General features: G+C 42.6%; 1 protein-coding gene across 1 annotated transcript; it reads left to right on the top strand.

Annotated features, from left to right (window-relative positions):
- The first annotated feature begins 1,697 nt into the window (after nucleotides 1-1,697).
- On the top strand, nucleotides 1,698-23,168 carry pus7l (pseudouridine synthase 7 like). The gene is made up of 11 exons (XM_084330361.1): nucleotides 1,698-1,822; nucleotides 3,800-4,463; nucleotides 8,842-9,068; nucleotides 10,085-10,244; nucleotides 11,351-11,573; nucleotides 13,586-13,684; nucleotides 14,751-14,832; nucleotides 16,078-16,243; nucleotides 19,286-19,409; nucleotides 20,716-20,769; nucleotides 21,920-23,168. The coding sequence occupies exons 2-11, from the start codon at nucleotides 3,805-3,807 to the stop codon at nucleotides 22,403-22,405; spliced, it is 2,280 nt and encodes a 759-aa protein (XP_084186487.1). The 5' UTR covers nucleotides 1,698-1,822; nucleotides 3,800-3,804; the 3' UTR covers nucleotides 22,406-23,168.
- The last annotated feature ends 1,743 nt before the right edge of the window (nucleotides 23,169-24,911 follow it).

The following is a 24,911-nucleotide window of genomic DNA, read 5'->3' as shown; positions in this document are numbered from 1 at the left end:
CCGCTGGCCATGTCAATATTAATATTATATTAATATTACGCTAATTACCCTCCGGCTCGAAGGACCAATTGTAACTGAGGGGTACAATTCCCTGACTGTATTGAATAAGTATGGTATCATTAAACCACTACTGCGTTATGTACATTACTACTGACCATACAGTACACAGGTATATGTGATGAACACTCCCACAATAACACGGCTTCACAAGAAATACTGTTTAGAAGAATATTTATTAGCAGCACGAAGATTATCTTACATTACTTATCAAGATTGAGAGTTGCGCTTGTAAGGCGAAGAATGTGCATGAATAGGTCAAGAGCGTAAGTCCATGAGCATATTACGCAGGAGATAATTAATACCACCTGTATCATAAGAATTATATATGGTACACTAGTAGATCAGCTGGAGATACTAAGAGGGTCCCTCCGGTTGTAAGCCAGCAGGGGAGAGGAATGTTCGAATGCAAAGTCTGGATCAACGGGGAATCAATAAGCTCCAGCTACGGGAGGCGGTACATTACTCCCTTGATCGGCAGACGAAAGCAGCAGCTATAATCCAAGTATGCGCGACAGCATAGGTGAAAGCCAGCCAGCCTCTCCTAGAGACGGGCTCGAGTGATGCTCCTCACGGGTAAATCCCACACAGTAGTGGGTGTAGACGATTCTCCGCTCCAACAGCCACAGGACCAAAGCAATAATCCAGCCGGAAAAGGCTCTGCATTCACCGGTGTAGATTCTCCGGTGCACGGTACTTCACATTAACTAGGTCGAACTTGACGTTATTACACTAAGCTCTGACACTTTTACTATCCTATTCGCACGCGGTTATAAGTGCTCTATTTAGACGCAAGGTTGCTCACTTCACTTGGTCGTTGACTCGTGATGAAGGCTTTTACGTTTGAGGGTAACGAACGATACGTTGAACGAACGTATTAGGATAAGACAAGACTACTGCTGTATCCACCTGCGACGTATTTATACGTACGGTGAATAATCTAGTGCCAACCTTATTTCTGTCTCGTATTCCTGCGCAAACCTGGGCATGTTCAGGCATGTCTTAGCGGTGACTTTGAACTAGACATTGGGGGGTATGGCCGTGGCGCCTAGGGGATCGCTTCCAATAGGAGAACGAATATTATGGTCTGTCCTGTACCAGGTAAAGGGATATTCTGTGTATATGTACAAAGAATATACAAGGGATATCAAACGATATACAAATAGTATACATGGGATCTCAAGCAATAAATATATATATTCGGTTTAATCTGACCCTTTGTAACAACTATATTGCAGAGTTGTTTACAAACACACACAGTATTTTAACTGTAATTTGACTGTTCAACTTCATGTATTACATACCTTGTAATTTGATTTGGTTGTGTGTTTGATGTGTGTTTGAATTATTTCCCTTACCTCTGTGATGCATATCGTCTGTCTCTTTTCTATTTTATTTTGTCCCCTTTCCCTGTTACCCTTCGATATGCCCTTTTGTCCTCTCACCAGGCCGTCATTGTAAATAAAAATTTGTTCTTAATGGCCTGTCTGGTTAAACAAAGGTTAAATTAAAATAAAATAACGAATCATTTGATGGGGAGAATATTGCTACTGTCGCTTTAAGAAGATAGCCTGTCGTGTCACATGATGCGGAAGTACGTTGACTGTCGCCGCATTGGAATGTTTACATGTGTTTATTGCTATGATTCTATGGCTGCATACGAGCTAAAGTAAATTACAGTATAAGAAATAACTTAGGTAGCTACGTTTGACCTGCTCTGGCTGTAATGTAACGCACACCTACAAAAGCAATCCGACCAGCAGAGGTATGACAGATAGACCATGTTCTGTTGATACGAGCAACATCTAGGAGGGGAGAGGATGTTATTCAAATGTATCAAAATAGGAGAGGAGACATTAGAAGAATGATAAACATGTGTATCAAATAATACTATAATTTCTACCTAACTCATAAATAGATCATGCATTGGGGGACTGGTGTGCAGAGAATATGACTAACGCTACATAAACTGTAAATGTGTCTTGAAGTTTGTTTCACAATCAGTTTACAGTTGCCTACAGTTAACCCTTTCACTACCACAGTACAGAAGGAAAACCTTTCACTACCACAGTACAGACGGTTAACCTTTCACTACCACAGTACAGAAGGTTAACCTTTCACTACCACACTACAGAAGGTTAACCGTCTGTAGTGTGGTAGTGAAAGAGTAGACGACAGAGTACAGCAACTTGCAATGGGCCTGGTCTACAAGATACACTACACGAGTCACGACCAAGGTACCCATGTACATGTAAAAATACTTCCCAAAGGTCAGTGAATACCACGATCACAACACCAGAGGGAGCTCCACAAATCATGTTAAACCCAGATTCGGCTCAAACAAGGGACTAAACACGTTTCGCAATTATGCCACATCAATGTGGAACGCCCTACCCAAAGCTGTAAAGGAATGTGAATCACTACCCACTTTCAAAAACACTCTCAAAAAACACCTACGGGGAGACTTAAGACGTAAGAAGCATTTTGTATAAAAGTATTCTGTACTTCTGTATGACAACTATTAAAGAAACTTGAACTTGAAACTTGACTGCAATTCGAAACTGGCCCCTGTAAATGTCCTAACACAACCCCCTCCAATGTACAGTAAATGACCAAGTATGGTCTTGTCAATATTCCAATGTACAGTTTTGCTTGTACAGTTGTACAGTGTCCCCCTCCTACCCAACCTCCCACCCCCAACCACCTCCAATGTACAGTCCCCCCCACCTACCCAACCTCCTCCAATGTACAGTTTCTACGTCAAATGTATATACTCTCTTTTCTGGACTCTTTTCGTATCACAAACGGTACTGTATTTGCAAATCTGGTATGTCATAAATGTATAGATGTAGCAGTACTGTCTGTCTATCTGTATGTCATGTATGTCATATATGTTATGATGAATTGAAAATGGGGGACCCTGATGTAAACAAGACGAAAGTCTTTCACTGGTCTGCATCCCCTTAACAATTGTATGTATTGAGCTGTACTGTACTGTACCCATTCTGCAATCTGTTAATAAAGTTTTCAATCAATCAATAAAAAGGGTTAACCTTCTTTAGTGTGGTTGTGAAAGGGTTAACACTTTTGGTAGTGTGGTAGTGAAAGGCTTAAAGGCCAGCGTAATACATTTCCCCCCTTATTGTCAACATAGCCTACAAAAAGACCAAAACCAACAACGCATCTCAATACTTTCCACCCTCTCCCCTACTTATGAGCCATCAATCAGGGCTAAATCATGAAGAGGCAATTCACTGAGAAACAACGCCAATTTATTTTGCACATAATCACACACATATCACAAGGCTCTAAACTGTTTTGCACACATTAATTTACTTTGAGAGTTAATGAGTTTGAATATGGCCACCAGTGATGTCATCAGTGGACACTGAATCCTTGCGTTAATTACAGCTCAATCAAACAATTGTAGATAAGGATTGCACTAGGGATTGCTATTTTTCATCTACATCAAAAAAAATATATAAAAAATAATTGGAATCAATTGACACTTGCAGGATTGACACAAGGGGAACACTACGATTTTTGTTAATCGGCCATGGGCACGGTTATTGGCCGATGCAGATTATTTTTTAAATGCCGGATATCTGCATGAGTAATCCACTGTACAATACATAGTCCAATCTATTACAACTCTTTGAGTCCAATGCGTGTGGCGTTTGGCCGTTTGCATTATAGCCTTGAGTAATAAATCAACATCTTCTCATCCCGTCCGATGTTACAGGTGAGATGAGGATGAGGGAGGAGTTGGCCGTCGTCGCCAACGTCCCTGAGTGCTTCATATCGGACCATGAGGGATTCCACGGTAGCATCAAGAACTCCACCAAGGACTTTGTGGTGACAGAAATAGATATCGACGGCCGGCCAGTCACTAAACCAAAGGTCCCGTCATCTGATGCCCCTCAGCTCCCCGACGCCTGCGGACCGTTGCCTGAAAAGACAAGCGAGGCCGGTACAGAATGTGAGACAGGTGTTGTCAAGCAGGACAAGTGTCCCCCGGTTACCGCTATACAGGATGCAGATGTGGACGCAGCAGCTTGTAAGAACGCCGGGGATATCGTCGTTCCAAGTCCAGAGACGTTTGACTTGAGCCTGATTTTAGACCACTTGGTCTGCGAAGAGCTCGAGCGGTTTGTTATGACGCTGAAAGACATATCGGGCACCGCAGGGGACGGGGACGGGGACAAGGCGACGACCCGCCAGCGAGAGCTGTCCCTGGGCGTGTTTCCTGACAAACACCAGCGGGCCAACGTCCACCGCGCCGTACACCACCACTTCCCTCTCCTGAGGACCACCACTGACCGCGCCGAGATCACGGTGACGGAGGACCCGGACTTCCAGGAGCTTTCCCGACTGGTCACGGAGGAGGAAGCGGAGGATTTCTTCAGGTTTGGAGACACCACAGTAGATGGAGGCCACACCCCCTCTCCACGCTGTTCATTTGCTGTTCAAGTTAAACATGTAATTAGGGATGTCCCGATAAATTTTTTTTGCTCCCGATCCGATCCCGATCATGTGATTTTGAGTATCTACCGATACCGATCTTTCCCGATCCGATCAAAAAAATTATAATAATTAAATATATAAAAAAAAAAAAAAAACTCCCATCCCAATTTCTCACATTACATTCACCCTGAATGTTGACGTTATCCAGGTGAAAAGTTAACTTCATTCAAGCGAGGCATTGCAACCGGAGTAATCTAAAAACTCCGCCTCCAACCTGCTGCTTCATGAGAGCAATGGCGCCATCGTCTGTAAAAATCAGGTGACTGCAAGTTCTGCAACTAGTGGATGTCCCTCATCCTTGACATAAATCATTTGATGTATAATTAAATCAAAGGAAATACGTTTGTTTTGGCAAAATTCTTCTGCTCTGTGTGACAATAAATAATTGAATGATGATATGCAATTTAAAACCAAAACTAAGGCCTCAGTATGAGTTTAAGACGTGAACATGGTCATGTTTGTTGAATTTAAATTAATTTTTAATTAAAAATAATAATCCTTTTTTTTTTTTTTTTTTTTATCCCGATCTTCTGAAAATCACGTGATCGGATCGGGACATCCCTACATGTAATGTTTGGACCATTGAGACCTTCGTCAGATGAAGGTCTCCATGTTGAAGACTAACATTAGATATGTTTTTTTGAAGTGGGTGCAGATATCTGATTGTTTTTCCCACCAATATCAGGATATTGATTAATACTTTTTGCATAAATTAAGGTACAAAAAGGTTATCTTCAAGCTTACCTTTTCTACTAAATAAAGCAGTTTATTTAGCAAATAGTATCAAGCAATTATATTCATGTTTGCTTTGGCGACATTAATTGGTAATAAGGGAGCATTGTTGTTGCATTTTTGCACTGTATTGAATTGCTTTCTATCTTGAAAAGGCATGCTTTAGTTAGTCTTCTATTAATTCCTAACAAACCAGAGTTACTGATGGTGACATAAAATAAATCACTTCCTGTACACGCCAGATTCTTTTCCCGGGAATGTCCTACCAGACACCACTGTTTAGAACAGCAAATGTAAAAAGTAAAAACATTCATGAACTGAGTGTACTGTAGGTAGAACGACTGTTGTGTTATATCAGTTGGCGATAAAGAGTGGCAAAATAGACATTTAATCAGAATCAGAATCTGAAAGGTCTTTATTGCCAACTATACTTTTCACATACAAGGAATTTCCTTTTGACGTTACTGGTCCAAACATTAGCGGACAGACATTAACAGACAGATAATACAATAAAGTGGTGGAGTAAAATAAAATGACATGTGAGCTAAGTTAAGCACAATAGAATAATATATTTATGAAATTTAATAGACATACAGTATATGGACATTTTGGAGATGATTACTTTAAAGCTGCTGGTGCCTCTGGGAGTCTGTGGAAAACCTTTGTTTTGCTATGCATTTCTGCTCTATTTCTGCTGGGCAGGTAAACTCACTCTTGCTAATTTCTCTGAAGTCGCCTACTGCAGCTTTAACCACTATATAGGCTATTAGGCTATTATGTACACATTGTTTTCATAGAGACAGTGTGGCACCTGTCTTCTTTGGACGTCTGTCGTTGGAGCGTGACATGTCTTATGTCTTCAGGTCTGTGGTTGGAGCATGACATGTCTTATGTCTTCAGGTCTGTGGTTGGAGCGTGACATGTCTTATGTCTTCAGGTCTGTGGTTGGAGCATGACATGTCTTATGTCTTCAGGTCTGTGGTTGGAGCGTGACATGTCTTATGTCTTCAGGTCTGTGGTTGGAGCATGACATGTCTTATGTCTTCAGGTCTGTGGTTGGAGCGTGACATGTCTCATGTCTTCAGGTCTGTGGTTGGAGCGTGACATGTCTCATGTCTTCAGGTCTGTGGTTGGAGCGTGACATGTCTTATGTCTTCAGGTCTGTGGTTGGAACGTGACATGTCTTATGTCTTCAGGTCTGTGGTTGGAGCATGACATGTCTTCAGGTCTGTGGTTGGCGCATGACATGTCTTATGTCTTCAGGTCTGTGGTTGGAGCGTGACATGTCTTATGTCTTCAGGTCTGTGGTTGGCGCATGACATGTCTTCAGGTCTGTGGTTGGAGCATGACATGTCTTCAGGTCTGTGGTTGGCGCATGACATGTCTTATGTCTTCAGGTCTGTGGTTGGAGCATGACATGTCTTATGTCTTCAGGTCTGTGGTTGGCGCATGACATGTCTTATGTCTTCAGGTCTGTGGTTGGAGCGTGACATGTCTTATGTCTTCAGGTCTGTGGTTGGCGCATGACATGTCTTCAGGTCTGTGGTTGGAACATGACATGTCTTCTGTCTTCAGGTCTGTGGTTGGAGCATGACATGTCTTATGTCTTCAGGTCTGTGGTTGGTGCATGACATGTCTTCTGTCTTCAGGTCTGTGGTTGGAACATGACATGTCTTCTGTCTTCAGGTCTGTGGTTGGCGCATGACATGTCTTATGTCTTCAGGTCTGTGGTTGGAGCATGACATGTCTTATGTCTTCAGGTCTGTGGTTGGCGCATGACATGTCTTCAGGTCTGTGGTTGGAACGTGACATGTCTTATGTCTTCAGGTCTCTGGTTGGAGCATGACATGTCTTATGTCTTCAGGTCTGTGGTTGGAGCATGACATGTCTTCTGTCTTCAGGTCTGTGGTTGGAGCATGACATGTCTTCTGTCTTCAGGTCTCTGGTTGGAGCATGACATGTCTTCAGGTCTGTGGTTGGAGCACGACATGTCTTCTGTCTTCAGTACGGATGCACCGATCCGACTTTTTCAGTCCCGATACCGATACCTGGGCTTTTGGTATCGGCTGATACCGAGTACCGATCCGATACCCATCGTTCAATTAATAAACTGTATGCCTCACAGTGTGGAAGAGACTGGGATGCGTCTAGTTATTTACCAACGGATTTCCAGTTCCGCGTTCTGCAATCTGATTGGCCACTGACGTTTCTGGTGCGATCTGATTGGCCACTGACGTTTCTGGTCATGTGACATGTGCGCCCAATTGCGTGACGCGCCCGTTTCCGCCTCGAACAGCAGCAAACTACCTAATGCCTAGTTTATCACTGGTTAAGCTTAGGGGACTCTTTCGAAGTTGGTTAAGGTTAGAGTATGGAATCAGGGCTGGTGTTCTATCGCCCTGCTCTAAGACAAACTCTAACCTTAACCAACTTCGAAAGAGTGCCTAAGCTTAACCGGTGAAAGAAACAGGCATCACACGATTGGCACGACCAGAAACGTCAAGTCAAGTCAAGTCAAGTCAAGTCAAGAGTTTTAATTGTCACGGCATACAGGTATACAATGAAATGCGGCTGGTCTTGCCCGCGACGATGTGCAATACAGTGGTACAACATATAATAGAATCCAATAAAATACAGTGGTACAACATATTAATAGAATACAATAAAACAGTGCAATAAACAGGTACATGGTGTGCCATCTCGGTATCTGTACATTAGTATTTACAGAGCATATAGGACATGCTAGGTAGCTTTAGTAGTGCAATACACTGTTCCTGATGTTATACTACTTTAAGTGGCCTTTCCTCTGGCCATAAGTGTGCCTGTGTGCGGCATGAGTGTTAAAGTGGCTGCTAGTGTGTGAGCGTGCTCAGCGTGCGTGTCGTGTATGTGCTTGTGTGTGGATAGTTCAGTTTCTGTGTCTCTCAATGTTCATTGTTCAAGGCTCTGATGGCCTGGGGGAAGAAGCTTAGCCTAAGCCTCTCCGTCCTAGTAGCTGGAGTTCGCAGGCGTCTGCCTGACCTCAGCAGCTGGAACAGGCTGTTATTGGGGTGGTGGGGGTCTTTCATTATCCTGCAGGCTCTGGATTTGCACCTCTTGTTGTATAGAGCCTGCAGGGGAGGTAGCGCAATACCCGTGGTACGCTCAGTGGCCAATCAGAGCGCAGAACGTGAACGCGGAACTGGAAATCCGTTGGTAAGTAATCAGGCGACTGGGGATCATCCTTTTGTGCAAGGCAACATCAGGCTTGACTTAAAACATTACTTTCCTAACTTAGTGAAACAAAATGTAACAAATGAACACATAGATATAAATGTACTGAATTGTTATTTCTTATTTTATTTCTTCTTATTATATTATATTATATTATTATAAAATAAAAAGAAAATAAATAATCTTTCTTTTTTTACCGATACCCCATCCAGCTATTTTAGTGATATCGGGGCCGATATCCGATATCAATATCGGATCGGTGCATCCCTAGTCTTCGGGTCTGTGGTTGGAGCATGACATGTCCTCTGTCCTTAGGTTCATAGACGCCAAAGAGCCGGGGTCGTCCTACACCTTCAGACACGACGACAAGAAGGAACACAGGACGTCCGTCCACCACTTCCTCAGCCGGAGGTTCGGTAAGCTGGTGGAGACAAAGAGCTTCAGCGATCAGGGGACGGCAGCCATCTCTGTGAGGCTGAGGGAGCGAGGAAGACCCAAGAAGAGGACCGCAGACGACAGGAAGGAGGAAGAGATCTACACGGGTACGGGAAGGGGAGAAAAAAAAAATATCTAAAGGAACTCTTCAACCATTTACAACGGTATCTTTTTTTTGTTTCTCGCATGCCTCCACGGTGAGAGTGCAATCCCCAAAAAGACACACTACACCGACAAAGGGTTAACGCTTTCACTGCCACACTACAGACAGGTAACCGTCTGTATTAGTTTAGTTGTGTATTAGTTAGTTTAGATTAGATTAGGTCCATTATCCCTTACTTGCCCTCATCCCCCTTTTTTCCCTACTTCCCTAGCCCTTTTTTTCAAATTTTTGTCTTGATTGTGAAGCGACCTTGGGTTCTATGAAAGGCGCTATAGAAATTTGATCTATTATTATTATTATTATTATTATTATTATTATTATTATTATTATTATTATTATTATTATTATTATTATTATTATTATTATTATTATTATTGTATTGTGGTAGTGAAAGGTTAACCTTCTGTAGTGTGGTAGTGAAAGGTTAACCTTCTGTAGTGTGGTAGTGAGAGGTTAACCTTCTGTAGTGTGGTAGTGAAAGGTTAACCTTCTGTAGTGTGGTAGTGAGAGGTTAACCTTCTGTAGTGTGGTAGTGAGAGGTTAACCTTCTGTAGTGGTAGTGAAAGGTTAACCTTCTGTAGTGTGGTAGTGAAAGGGTTAACCTTCTGTAGTGTGGTAGTGAAAGGGTAACATGTAGTGTGGTAGTGAAAGGGTTAAACCTTTGTAGTGTGGTAGTGAAAGTGTTAACCCTTTTTAGTGTGGTAGTGAAAGGGTTAACAACAGCAACAACAACAAAAAAGTCTAATTTATCCTGTCGTATGCTCAGTACATCACAGACATGCATTTTTGCTAAAAACCTTGCTAATATACTTTTAACACACTTAACATACTAAACATATACTTTCAGTTATATAAAGAAGGGGAAGACATGGCAGGAGTGCCAACATCCCCGACCGTAACGATGATCAGTTGGCTCGTTGATCCCCAGGGTGCCATTCCATGTGTTCCCTCCCCATGCAGCCTTCACCCTGTGTAAGAACAACCTGGAGACGCTGGAGGCCATCAGCTACATGGCCGCAGCGCTGGGCGTCCTGCCCTCTGACTTCACCTACGCCGGCATCAAGGACAAGAGGGCCATTACCTACCAGTCCATGGTGATCAAGAAGGTCTCGCCACAAAGGTAACTATACCACTAGGGGTGGGCTGATACGAGTAACTCACGATACGATACCATGCGTGCAGCAAAGGGAACGGCTCCCTCCTACCTCCGGTCAATGGAGGTAACTACACAGTCACACCCTCAAGACCCCTCCACTCTACATCCTCTGGCCGCCTCAGACCCACTCCGATCCGAGCTCCGGGAGGGTCATCAAAGAGAAGCAGGCTATTCTCGGTCCTTGCTCCACAATGGTGGAACGAACTTCCCACCACAGTTAGGACAGCCGAAACATGACCAATCTTTCGCGGTCGACTAAAAACACACTTCAATCAATATCTGAAATGATAAAAAAAGACATTTAAAAAGATGATGATACATAATATCTGCGATAATCGATATATTACAATAAATTTCAACTACAATATATGGCAATATCTGTGTAACTGAAGAAGCAGAAAATGCCCCAAAAATCCTTGCCAAAATCCAAAAATTATGTATTTATTCACAGAATTTACATGAAAGTTCATCAGATTCTTTAGTGTGCATCACAAACTGGCCAATTGTACATGAAGCAATGTACACAAAATCACATAGTGCCTCTTTAACACAGACTGACTGCAATTTGAAAAACTTACCATCTGCAATAAGAAAATATATATACACCATCTGTTTTATCTAATAAGATTAAATGTTCAGTCTGTTCACCTCATTACAATAGTTTATATTGCAGTATAATGGGATTGTGAAGCAAAACATTTATTTAAAAAAAGAATAATAATAAAACGATATCGATACTTGCCGTCACTGTATCGATATATTATCTGGAGGCGTCTGCACATACATCTGATTAGCACTAAACTCAGTAGTACTCATTTATATATTATATACCCAGTTTAATCACCTGTAGGCCTACATTGTACACATATTGCTGTTGCACTTTACTGCTACATTGCACTACACTGCTCTGTTTGGATGCCAAATATCTTTGTGTTGTGTTGTACTTGTGCTGTATGATGATGACAATACATTTGAATCTAATCTAAATGAAGATTGGGGCTATTGAACTGTTCTTGTCGTTTCTTTTGAAACCACTCTTAATTCAGTGGATATGTCATGTGTGTCGTCAGGCTGAGAGAGAGGGCTGCAGAGCTGGAGAGGCGAGGGATGGTCATCTCTCAGGTCCGTCCGGTCAGCGAGCCCCTCAGGCTGGGACGTCTGCAGGGGAACCACTTTGATCTGGTGGTCCGCGACCTGAGACCGCGTCCCGCCGCCGCTGCCGAACACCGCTCCGGCCGAGACACGCCCACTCGCCTGGCGGCGCTGGTACCACAAGCCGTGGAGAATGTCAAGGTAGATGACGTGAGGCCGCCCACCAGCACACGATCTTCTGGCCTTCAAACCTTTATTTAAAGGCAACTGAGGTGTCCCTCAGTTTCAGTCAAGTGTACATACAGAGTTAAGCAAAGAAAAGCATATAAAATCACACGGGCACACGGCATATAAAATCATAACAATAAGACAACAAGGTGGGACAAAAGTATGGATAACAAATCTATTAAAACACGTACAACTTGATTGACAAAGGTTGGAGATCAAGGTTTTAAACTCTGCAACAGAAGGGAGAATCTCAAGCTTTAAGTAGACTGTTGGAGTTCATTCCATGAGCTATAGGGGCATCATAGCTAAATGATGCATGCAGATTTACCCTGTTCAGAGCAAACTAGAGGACCTTAGGTCCTTGACGTCATGGACCTGCCTCACAGACATGGAAAATGGATGGATATAAGAGTTATATAAGGATGGATATAATTGTGCGTTCTAAATGTGAAAATGTCTCAAATACATCAAAAGTATAATTTCAGTATATCTAAGCACACACTAATTACAACTTAAGTGGTTTCAATTTAACACAACTTTAGTATATTTTCTGAATACATACAAATTAGGGATGCCCCGATCGATCGGCCAGCGATCGGTATCGGCCGATATTCAGTATAAATATGAGATCGGTGATAATGCTTTATTTTCGCCGATCGTCAAAACCGATCGAAAAACATGATCCAATTCTTAGCGGAGATCTCACTGCTCTCTCTCAGACACACAGAGCTGCTTGCAGCGTACGGCTCCTCCTTCTCCTCCTGCCCCTCCCACACCCATGTAAACAAGAGGCTGCCTCCGGCAACAGTCTGCTCTAGTGCATGCAACATGAGCTAACGTTGGCTACCTACCGAGCTAACGTTACTGTTTAAACTAAATGACCCAGTGACTACATGAGGCATTGTCTAACGTTATCTAGCTGGCTAGCTACTGATAGCTGCTGATATCAACAAATGCTCCAGCAATAGTCGAGTGCATGATAAGTTACCTCCGTTGACTCGGTAGCTCACGTAGCTCACGTTAGCTTTAAACTAAATAGTTCACTGAGGCGTTGTCTTAACGTTATCTAGCCGGCTAGCAGTAGCTACAGATAGCTCCTGATATCAATGTCTTATAACATTGATTCGATGCGTATTCGGGCTGAGGGCATGCTGAATGTGATTTATACCAATAGGGTCCAGCTGCAGCGCCGGAGAATCCTGGCTGCAGCTGGAGGCTACTCGAGTACACACAGACAGTGGAGCTGTTTGCAGATAGCGAGCATTTTGACTTGTTGCGTGGTGGCGATGTCTCGCAGATAATACAACTACAAGTACAAGTCTAATTATATAATATATATATTTTATAAAAAAAAATAAAAGAATTTATATAAAATAATTTTTTATTATATTTTTTTTAATAAAAAAACGATCGATATCGGATCGGTATCGGCCGATATGGCTCAAGACGATCGGTGATCGGTATCGGTGGCAAAAAACGTGATCGGGGCATCCCTAATACAAATATACAAAGTATACCGTCAGAAAATATACTTAAGGCCCCATGAAATCAAAATAGATGTTTGTCATTTCCTGGAAAACTTCCTGAAAAGTCATCCAGCACACGGGGCGTATACTAATTTTGCATCCAATGACATTTTCAGCACATTGTAACCGAGCTAACACTCTGCCTCTCTAACTAAATTCAACAAATGTTCAATGTTAGCTTGCTAGCTAACCTTACTAATGTTGCGTAACGTTGCTAACATTAGCTTGCTAGCTAATGGGTCGACCGTGATGCACATTCAGCACTATTGGCTACTATAAATGCCAAACAATATCCACGAGTCCCTCTGTAGCTTTTTTGACTTAGGGAAACACTTCCAAATGAGGTAGCTTGACATTCCACCCTACTGTACGTGTCTGTAGACACATAGCCATCAAGTTAGAAGGTATTTAAAAGAAGGTATTAGAATGTGTTTAGAAGCTGTTTGTTGCTCCTTGCAGGCCAGAGGCTTTGTTAACTACTACGGACCTCAGAGATTTGGGACGGGGCAGAGCGTGTACTCTGACAGCGTGGGACTGGCTTTACTCAAAGAAGACATGGTAGGTTCTATTCACACTCGACTGACACTTGACACCCACAGAATGTGTCACGTACAATATTTCCCCCCTATATTCATGCTGTAGCCATGTTTACTCACTGCAGGAAACTACCACTGCTTACAAAACGTAAAGACAATGCAAATGTATCATCTAGCCCAGTGGTCACCAACCTTTTTAAGCTCAAGATCACTTTTTTTTTTTTTTGGTGAAGGCAAGATCTACCTATTGAAGCGTTGAGAGAAAAAGACAGCCAAGATTGTACTTTAAACTAAATGACTTGTATTTGCCTGTATTCTCATTACATGCAATGCTTTGGTCCAACATTAAAACGTCAAAGTAGAACTGTAATATGTACATTCTCAGTAAGTGCAGTCATCTTATGCAGCATCACTTTTCACATCAAAACAAAAGTAGAACTGTAATGTGGACTTTCTCATATTATTAACATTGACAAACATATTTACAATTAGCATTTTATAAAGTAGAACTGTAATGTGTACTTTCTCAGTCAGTGCTAAGTGCAGTCAGTGCTAAGTGCAGCATAATTTTCACATCAAAACAAAAGTAGAACTGTATGTGTACTTTCTCAGTCAGTGCTAAGTGCAGCATCACTTTTCACATCAAAACAAAAGTAGAACTGTAATGTGGACTCTCAGGGAAAGATCCCAATTTTTTATTTTTTATTTTTTTCAGGGAAAGATCTACAGGGAAAGTCTCAAAGATCGACCAGTCGATCGCGATCGGCGGGTTGGTGACCACTGATCTAGCCTTATTTAAAGGGATAGTTCTACTTTTTGGACCCCCAGCCCCATTTCCTATTACAATAGGACTATGGTTCCACAAATCAGAACTGTCCCTTTAATGCGAAACAAAAACTATTAAGAATGTTAGTTCCTGCAGCAGGAACTCATACTGAGGTCTGGGAGAGTGAGAGACAGGCTCCCACAGTTGGAATGGCTCAAGACTTCCAATGTTGCAAACGTTTTAGGGGAACTATTGGAATGTGCATTATGATGTGTAGATGATGTTGATGTATTTGTTCATTTTGTGTGTGTGTGTGTGTCAGGTGAGTGCTGTCCGTCTGTTCTTCACTCCAGAGGAAGGTGATGATCCTCAGAGTCTGGCCAAGAGACACTTCCTTCAGACTGGTGAGGACTGGGCACATCGTTCACTGTTTGCATTATTGACAGCAGGGCTTTCCCCAGGATCCTCAAACAAGATGGTACTGAGTGGCATCTAGGGGTCCGGAGGGGTGTTCCGGAGGGGTGGTCTGGAGGGGCTGGTCCGGGGGGGTGGTCCAGAGGTTTGGTCCGGAGGGGTGGTCCGGATGGGCTGGTCCGGGGGGGTGGTCCGGAGGTTTGGTCCGGAGGGATCCAGGAGTCAAAACAATGTCTAATAAAGAAAGCCATTTGCTGTAATTTCCGGCAATTTAAGAGCATAATTTCAATACAATAGCAACCACAACGGTATGCAGGGTTCGCACAAGGTCCTTGAAGTGCTTAAAGTGCTTGATTTATTTGGGGGGGAGAAGTCAAGGCCTGGAATTCCTTGAAAACAGCCCATTTTCTTTTAACAATGTGCTTAAAAAGTCCTTGAAATTCAAATCATAATTGTGTTCATCCACGATAAAATTGTTCTGAATCAAGAAATATATATATATATTTTTTTTTATTTAAAGTGTAACTAATTGTCGGAAATTGGTTTTAAGCCATAAATATATACAGGTGCAGCTCGATAAATTAGAATATCATGGAAAAGTTTTTTTATTTCAGTAATTCAATTCAAAAAGGGAAACTCTTGTAGATTATAGATTCATTACACACAAAGTGAAATATTTCAAGCCTTTATTTGTTTTAATTTTGATGATTATGTCTTACAGCTCATGAAAGCCCAAACTTCTGTATCACCAAAAAAAAATAAGAAAATTGATTTCTTTTGTATATAGAAATGTCGGCCTTCTGAAAAGTATGTTCATGTATGTTCACTCAGTACTTGGTTGGGGCTCCTTTTGCACAAATTACTGCATCAATACAGCGAAATATATAAACTTTTCCACGATATTCTAATTTATTGAGCTGCACCTGTATTTCTTCTATAAAAAAAACTGCATTTAAAAGTGAATTGTATCCTTTTAAATGCCCTTTTCAAATGAAAAATTGTGCTTGGGAAAGTACTTGAAAGTCCTTGAATTTAATTTTGCAATGTCTGTGGGAACCGTGGGTATGTTCCAAATATGTTATTTATTTAAGTACAATAGTTTAACATTGAACACGAAAACACACACACGCAAGGATTTAAATGAACCAATCTGGCAGAAATACAAAAGTAAATAAAGTGAAGACAAACACAATCCTTTCCTATATGGTCCATCTTAGTTCTGCTCCTCTGCCCAGACAACGCCAAGGAGAGCCTGGCGCTGATGCCCGTGTTCAAGGCCCGCGAGAGGCTGATGCTGCGGGCGCTGCACCGCTACGGGACGGGCGCCGACGGCTGCACCCGCGCCTGGCTCAGCCTGCCTCACGGCATGAGGGTCTTCTACCCCCACGCCTACTGCAGCAGGTAACACAGTGTTCTACCCCCACGCCTACTGCAGCAGGTAATAATAATATACATCAAATTTGTATAGCGCTTTTCCGAATGCTCAAAGACACTTTAAATAACAAAATAAACAATACAGTTTTATAATAAAAAAGTAATTAATAAAAATTTAAAATAAAGATTATATAAAAGGTGAGAGAGGAAGGAGTTCAAGGCTTGAAGGCAATGGTAAAAAGGTGGGTTTTGAGGGCTTTTTAAAATGATGATAGGGTGTCTGCATGACGGATATGGTGGGGCAGGGCGTTCCAGAGGGTGGGGGCAGCTGCAGCGAAGGCCCTGTTGCCCCCCAGGTCCGGAGCTTAGTCCTGATGGGTTGGAGGAGGTTAGCATCTGCGGACCTGAGGCAGCGGGTAGGCGTGTGGTGGAGAAGGCCTCAATTTAAACATGTATGGGCACAGGAAGAAAAATGTATGGTTATGATTTTTATAATTGGAAACACCAACCCCTAGTGCACCCTTTCCATTTTTTAGATCGCATTTTTTAGGAGCTGGTGCTATATGTTAGTAATGTAAAAGCTAAGAAAATATTCAATTGTATATACATTTTTTATATTCTATTATATATTATAATAGTTCATGCTTGGCCGTGGTATATGGAACTTAGATCACACCTCCTTTGTTTATACTGTGTATACATTTACAAAAAGATCTCTAATCTGCCTCAAAAGCATTTTGTTTTGATTAATGTCGACATGAGAGTGATTTTAAAGAGGCCTTATGGAAAGCAGGGGCCGGCCTCATCTGGCTTCGGTCTGAAATGTGACGCACGTAGACGCTGAGGGGAAGTGACACGGATACTCCTCGCTGTTTGTTCCAGGCTTTGAAGTCTTCAGATCAGCGAGCCTTAAACAAGCTGTTCAGAATCAATTAGCTGTGCTTGTTGGAGCCAGGAACGCTGCCTACCTAATGTACCGCCCAGTCTGTGAGAGCCTTTTACTCGTGGGCGTGGGGGTTAGCCAGGCAGGGAAGGAAATCATTAATAATCATTAATAATTTAAAATGTGGTGTGTGTCGCTACACCCACCAAGAACAGTGGGTTTAATACAAGGGAAGGAAGACGTGCTGGAAAATAAATAATTCATATTTAGATTTAGTTTCTTCCTTCTAGTTTCTTCCTTGAATCCGTCGGATTCGTATTGTTGAAATGACACGTGATGTCCGTTTTTCAAATGATTGATACATTTGTTCCCCCTCCTAAAATGACACAGCGGAGCTTTAAATTGCGCACGTCCACTTTTGTACTACTACAAAATTACTATTCATTATTATTACATGGCGTTTTAACATTCGCCAAAATGCTTGATTGTGATTGGTCAATAGCGCTCTGTTACCCCTAGCAGCGGTCAATTATTTCTCGATAACTGACCGCTGTCATGGGCAACGGGCAATAATGACCGCTGTTAGGGGCAACAGAGCGCTATTGACCAATCACAATCAAGCATTTTGATCGGAGTCACGAAAGCTATAACCTCGTTCCCAGCTTTATCTCGCACAGCTGCACTACATCAGGTTCAATCACGTCCACACCTGCCGATGACAGAGGAGCCACAGAACAACTGCGTCTGCATTTGATCTCGTCTTGTCGATGGTGTAAAATTAATTAGGTATATTGTTAGTAAGTTAGCCATGTAATAAGCGGGATAATGTATAGCTATACTCGGTCATTGTTGCAAAATAATTGACCACTGCGTTTAGAACACTGTGTCGGTAAATTATTTTGCGACAATGACCTTATCCCTTACATAGTCACTGGGAACTATTCGAATACTTTCTAATAATCGAAAATGTTCTTTCTTTTTTGTTCTTCTAGCTGTCAACAGACTGTTATGCTACCTGGCTGCGTCTATTCGAATACCAACCGGTTCATGCTTCCGCGTTCGCGTTTTGCGCTCTGATTGGCCACTGATGTTTCTGGTCGCACCAATCGTGTGACGGCAAGTTCTTTCGCCGGTTAAGCTTAGGCACTCTTTAGAAGTTGGTTAAGGTTAGAGTTTGTCTTAGAGCAGGGCGATAGAACGCCAGCCCTGATTCCATACTCTAACCATAACCAACTTCGAAAGAGTCGCCTAAGCTTAACCAGTGATAAACTAGGCGTTAGGTAGTTTGCTGCTGGTCGAGGCGGAAATGGGCGCGTCACGAGATTGGGCGCACATGTCACATGACCAGAAACGTCCGTGGCCAATCAGATCGCACCAGAAATGGCAGTCGCCAATCAGATTAGCAAAACGCGAACGCGGAAGCATGAACCGGTTGGTATTCGAATAGACGCTACCTGGCTAGCTCAATAGGGTCCAGCTGCAGAGCCGGAGAATCCTCTCACTGGGCAAGCCTGTATTAATATCCGCCTTGTTTCGAACTGGTTATGCTTAGGCCCTCGAAGTCGCCCTCTTTCGAAGTCGGTTATGCTTAGAGTTTGGAATCAGGGCTGGTCGTCTATCGCCCTACTCTAAAGATAAACTCCAAGCATAACCGACTTTGAAAAAGGGCCTAAGCATAACCAGTTCGAAACAAGGCGGACATTAATCAAATGTTCAATCAATCAATCAATCAATCATTCCAATAACACACGCTCACTTCATTCTTAGATGGCATGCACCTCCGAGTACTTCGAGAAACGTCCGTACTTTCCGCCAATCAGCGCGCTCTCTGTGGCTGCCACAGGCTTGCCCCTTGAGAGGATTCTCCGGCGCTGCAGCTGGACCCTACTCGGTTAGCTAGCGAGCTGTACCCAGCATGCCGTTCAGCGGTGTAACAGTTAATAGGGTCCCCTCTCAACACAGTGTAGTTGCCGATAAACAAGGAACATTTTATTTGTTGAGGCAAAACAATATTCGCACAAACTGTATTTTGAATATTCAAAAACCAATCCCTATTTTGTACCATACGCCTATATCCCATTAACGATAAGTCTTAATCGTTGAAAGTTAAACAACTCAACAATCTTTGTAGATACTGTAGTTCTACAACCAGATAAACCAGCATGTGTGCTTTGTGTTTTTTTCAGAGTGTGGAACGAGGCCGTAGCACACAGACTGTTGACTCTCGGGCACAGTGCCAGGCAGGGTGACCTGGTGTGGGTACACAGAGACTCACCAGAGGGGGGCGCCGGAGAGCCTAACCTGCCACAGGTAAGGAGAGATTTACTTGCGTTTGACATTTGGCAGAATAGATAATAATAGAGTAAAACATAGTAATAAATAATAGTGGAATGGCAGAATTCAATCAATAATAATACTAATAATAATAGTAGTATACATGATATATATGTGTGTATATATATATATATATATATATATACAGTGTTGCGTTGCTGATTTCAAAGCTGGTTGCACAGTGTTTTAATGACGCCGCGTGCGCGCGCTCCCGCGCATGCGCATAAATGTTCCCTTGCATAAGCACAGACTAAAGACATGCCTAATTGCCTCTACGAATGGAATGTAACACATTTCATTCACAAGTTTTGTGTGAATGTATCTGAGAACGTATTTGAACACACCTGGCGACCGGCGCTATTGTTATGCAAAGTAGCCAGATGGGTACTTAGCGAGTTGGCGCATCAGTCGAGTGCAGCGCATTCCTGTGTGCACGGGCGTGCTTCTGCTCACAGAGCCGGTTGCACGGCGTGCAACCCCGTCCCATGAGCAACGCACCCCTGTGTATATATATATATATATATATATATATATATATATATATATATATATATATATATAGCACACTGCACCAGAGTCCGTGCAGTGTTTAGTAATTAAGAGTCAGACAGATGTAAAAGGTACTGTGGTTTTCACAAGGGTGAACTACCTATCGATGGCCGAAGAGCAAAACCTCTGATCTAAAAAAAAATTAAAATAAAAAAAACTTGTTGCTTTCAAGTTTCAAGTTTGTTTTTATTTGTCACATATAAACGTACATGTACTTCACAGTGAAATGCTTTGTTCTGTATGAGCCCCTGAGAATGTGCTTCATACTTTTCTTCTTGCAGAATGAATTTTTTTTAGGATACCCAATACAATACACTGTTTTTGGACTATATTACTATATTATGTGTTAACAATACCAACCAGGTATTAGTGCAGATAGGCGGTTTTGCTCTTAGGTCATCACTATGCCTATCAACTTTCAAGTGGAGTATTCTTCCACCCCTTTTCAACATCAGTGGCAGTGTGAATGGCGTTTAGTAACACAGGCTGAGATATATGAAATCACACACTATATACACCTACGAACACAACATGGGTTAAAGATGGGGATGATCTCCGGCAACGAGATGTCAAAACGGCGCCAGTACTTTTATTAAGTGAGGTCTTTTCATCTCCCCTCTTCGTGTGCATTGCTGTGTGGCGCTACGATCAGATTACACGCCTTCCAAGTGCAGAGTAAACATTGTAAAGACGCTACTGAGATGCTACCTTTGGCCCCTCTCTGCTCCCCCAGATCCATGCGGTGACCGGGCTGGAGGAGAGGGAGGGCGTCTACACTCTGAGAGAGGTATGTGAAAGATAACACACTGGGGCCTGGTCTGCTTCAACAACACACAACATGGTCCAGGGTGGAGAGGCGCTGCGAGATGTCTTACAGATTTCAGTTTTAAAGGGACATGCAACCCACTCTTAAGAATTCACACATGTTCTTTGAGAGAGTGAGTGAGTGAGTGAGTGAGTGAGTGAGTGAGTGAGTGAGTGAGTGAGTGAGTGAGTGAGTGAGTGAGTGAGTGAGTGAGTGAGAGAGAGAGAGAGAGAGAGAGAGAGAGAGAGAGAGAGAGAGAGAGAGAGAGAGAGAGAGAGAGAGAGAGAGAGAGAGAGAGAGAGAGAGAGAGAGAGAGAGAGAGAGAGAGAGAGAGAGAGAGAGAGAGAGAGAGAGAGAGAGAGAGAGAGAGAGAGTCTGGTACTTAGCTGTCTCAGTTTCCCTCATAAAAAAATATTCATTCCAATTGTATTGAGAACAAATACTAACTGAATTCTTAAAATGGATGGTATTCCCTTTTAAAGCCTATATTGGAAACTATAGATGGAGTTATTGTTTTTGTTCATAGTTGGACTGACATTACATGAATGCATATTGATTAATTACAGTATGCATTATAATTGTAATGGCTCATGTAATACTTTATAGTCACAAATACCAGAGGAAAGATACAGGAGGCACATCGATGTCATCCAGAGAACGAGTCTCTTTCAGAGTACTATAGGGAGGTGTAGTGGTTACGTCATTGCCGTTTTTCGTGTTCCACCCTCTGTCCAACGCAATGTATTTCCCTATTGTCCATTTCTAAATTGTCTCGTTTAAAACAAATAAAGCATTAACATTTGCATGGTGTACCTTTCTGTGCTTATTCATCCACAATCTACTAAGCTCAACATGAAAATATTTGCAAATTAATCATAAAAAAAATGTCAAATTTTATTTCTACCAAAAATGCTTAAACAATTATGTTTAAGGGAACTCATTTTGTGCAAAAATGGAAAGCGTTTCCATTTCCATGCGGCAGAATTGTTACAATAGCCGATAATCCATTTTCCCAATGTTAAATCCCTATACGGGTGGAACAACCACCAGTGAAGTCAGACTACACCTCGCTATGACCCGGGGGGGAAGAGGCATGAAACGTGGACCCTAAAGCTCTCGTCCTCTGCTGCAGGTGCTGCTGCCCATGCCGGGCAACACCGTCAAGTACCCAGAGAACCCCATGGGGGCCTGGTACCAGGAGAGGCTGGCCCGGGACGGACTGGCAGCCCCCTGCCGCTTCAGAGTCAGCTCCCTCAAGCTCAACCTGCCTGGCTGCTATCGCCCTCTGCTGGCCTTCCCGCGTAACCTCACCTACCGGCTGCAGGGCCCGATGGCTAGTAGGGAGGGAGGGGAAGATGATGAGGGAGTGAGAGAGGGCAACGGAGGGGATGAGGAACGGGAGGTGCAGCGGCTAACGACTGAGGAGGGATGTGGAGAGAGAGGAGGAGGAGGAGGAGGAGTCTGCAATAGAGGGGAGAAGGAGGTGAATGTCCGACAAAACAAGGAGACGGCAGCAAGGCGGGGGGAGGACAAGCTCCACCTCCTCTTGAGCTTCGACCTGGACACCTCCTGCTACGCCACCGTCTGCCTCCGAGAGGTCATGAAGGGTGAAACCTAGGGATGTCCAATATTATCGGCCTACCGATATTATCGGGCCGATATTGGCATTAAAATGTAATATCGGAAAATATCTATATCTGTTTTCAAATTATAATTTTTTCTTTCTTTTTTTTAACATTTATTTAACCTTTATTTACTCAGGCAAGCAAGTAAGAACAAAATCTTATTTTATTTATTGTCAAAAGTATGCATAATGTTGTGTTAATTCCACAACAATAGATGTGTAATGTTAATTACCTGAAATTATTCCGTTTTTTGGGGGGGAAACCCTGCATATATCGGTATCGGTTGATATCGGTATCGGAAATTAAGAGTTGGACAATATCGGTATATCGGTAAAAAAGCCAATATTGAACATCCCTAGTGAAACCTAGAGGTCAGGTCAGGGGTCATACTGTATATTCCTGCTGCGTTGGGACACAGAGAGCTGGAGGAATGTGTTTGTTGTACTGTACGTATTTAATTTAGGTTTTCTGAAATGGGAGCCAATGGGATCTTTTCGGGGTCTGTTATGATTTCAGTTGTCCGGCGGTCGCAGAGCTCCTAACCCGTTCCTAATGGAGATTCCCGATTTCCAGCTTCTCTCCCAGTATTTCCTGCTTTTTCATTGTTATCCTGAGCACATCTCTGTTACACCGACTGATTTACATTTACTTCTAAATGACTTGGAGGAGACCTCTGGCCACCTTTAGATTATTCTAGGTGATGTCCACTAGGTGGAGACAATAGGCCACAACTTGTTAGCCAGACATACTATGTGACGCTGCCATAAACTGAAGAATAAAAGAAAATCGGTTGAAAGTCATGGGTTTGACTATTTAATAATGTGATCCATGTTACTGTTTATTAAATAAACATGTTTTTTAATGGTTAACTCCTCTTGGAGGCATGACCTTGACTTACAGATTATTATTATTTGTGCAGAACTCGTCTCCAGAGCGCATTTTTCACATTCTTCCCCCGGAGAGGGAGAGCTTCTCTGTACTTCCCTGAAATCTGAGTTGCATGTGTGACGTCACTAATAAGTTGAACCTATCACGGTCCAATAATGTGGTAACTTGACACCTTCAGTATACACAGAAAGCTGAGTAGGTATCGCCATGTCTTGAAAAGAATATAAGGTGCCGACTTGGAATTCCTGGTAAAAAAAACCTCAATGGGTTTTTGTTGCCAATTTGTATATTAATAATAATAATAATATAATAAACATCATTTATATTAGCACCTTTAAGAATTGCAGCCCAAAGTGCTTCAGAGCAGTGATGTAGACACAAAATAGACAGGCATAAAATGAGCATAGAGTAATAAAAGCAATGTGCAGACATGGAATGAGTATAAAAATAAGACAGAATAGCAGTGCAATACAATAAGATCTATATGATCATAGAATAGACGGATCAAAATAGTGCAGTGCAATAAAATTGTCTTCTCATCTCGTCAATAGTACAGTCTGGATGCAATGAGCCCAAGCAGCAGAGTATTAAAAGGCTATGGTGAAGAGGTATGTTTTTAGCTTACTTTTGAAAATATATAGAGGTGGCGCAGTGGGCAAGGCGCTCGCCACTAACGCAGAAGATGCTGGCTTCGAGCCCAGCTCTCGGCGTTGCTTCCGGCTTGGCTGGACGTTCATACTAATACAATTGGCAGTATTAGAGGGTGGGAAAGCCGGTGGGTGGGGATCGGACGTTGTGGACAGCGACTCCTACAGGTCGGTTGGTGCGCCTGTACAGCAGAATCAGGAAGCAACGGGGGCAGCGTGAGCCTCCCACGCGTTACTCCTCGCCACAGAGATCGCGCTGTACAGGTGAAAAGATGCGACAGCTGCCTCCTCGTGTACCGGAGGGGACACGTGATGCAAGGCTTGGTCCACATTGCAGCCGGCCAGTGGAAGGCATAGTCTAGCAACGTTCGAGACAGGGGAGGGTAGAATTGGATAATACGAAATTGGGATGGGAGAAAAATAGAAAATGGAGAAAAAGTAGATTTTTTTTTTTTTTTTTATATATAGAGATCTAGCCTCCCTAATGTCCATAGGTAGGTAGTCCTACGTCCTCATTCATACGCTCTGCATCTTCTGGCCGTCTCAGACGGGCTCCGGGAGGGTCATCAAGGAGAACCTGCCTTTTCTCAGTCCTTGCCCCACAATGGTGGAATGAACTACCCACCCAGTTAGGACAGCCGAAACCAATCCAATCTTTTGCCGTCGACTAAAGACTCACATCTTCTACCATTATCTGAAATAAAAACAAAATAGAAAATCTAACCCTAACTAACCTTACTGTCATGCACTTGTCCTAATAAACTAACCTACACTAACACTCAACACTTTGATGAACATTGTTACTCAGCTGATAAGAGTTGTGCCCTTCCTGATGACTTGTCGTACAGAACTTGTAAATCTCTTTGGATAAAAGCGTCAGCTAAATGACTAAATGTAAATGTGTAGAGATGCTGCTGAGCCATTTTCATTCGTTTATTTGGTGAAAAGGGGTTCTTTATGAGTT

The sequence above is a fragment of the Notolepis coatsorum genome, assembly GCF_963971535.1.
Source record: "Notolepis coatsorum genome assembly, chromosome: 15".
Classification (NCBI taxonomy): Eukaryota; Metazoa; Chordata; class Actinopteri; order Aulopiformes; family Paralepididae; genus Notolepis; species Notolepis coatsorum.
This window is presented reverse-complemented; position numbering and strand designations above follow the sequence as displayed.

Bases quoted from the DNA above. Each gene is read 5' to 3' on its own strand.
- pus7l (XM_084330361.1), top strand. From the start codon at position 3,805: ATGAGGATGAGGGAGGAGTTGGCCGTCGTCGCCAACGTCCCTGAGTGC. The intron at 10,245-11,350 runs GTAACTATACCA...GTGTGTCGTCAG, and splicing joins AAGAAGGTCTCGCCACAAAG to GCTGAGAGAGAGGGCTGCAG. The intron at 20,770-21,919 runs GTATGTGAAAGA...CCTCTGCTGCAG, and splicing joins GCGTCTACACTCTGAGAGAG to GTGCTGCTGCCCATGCCGGG.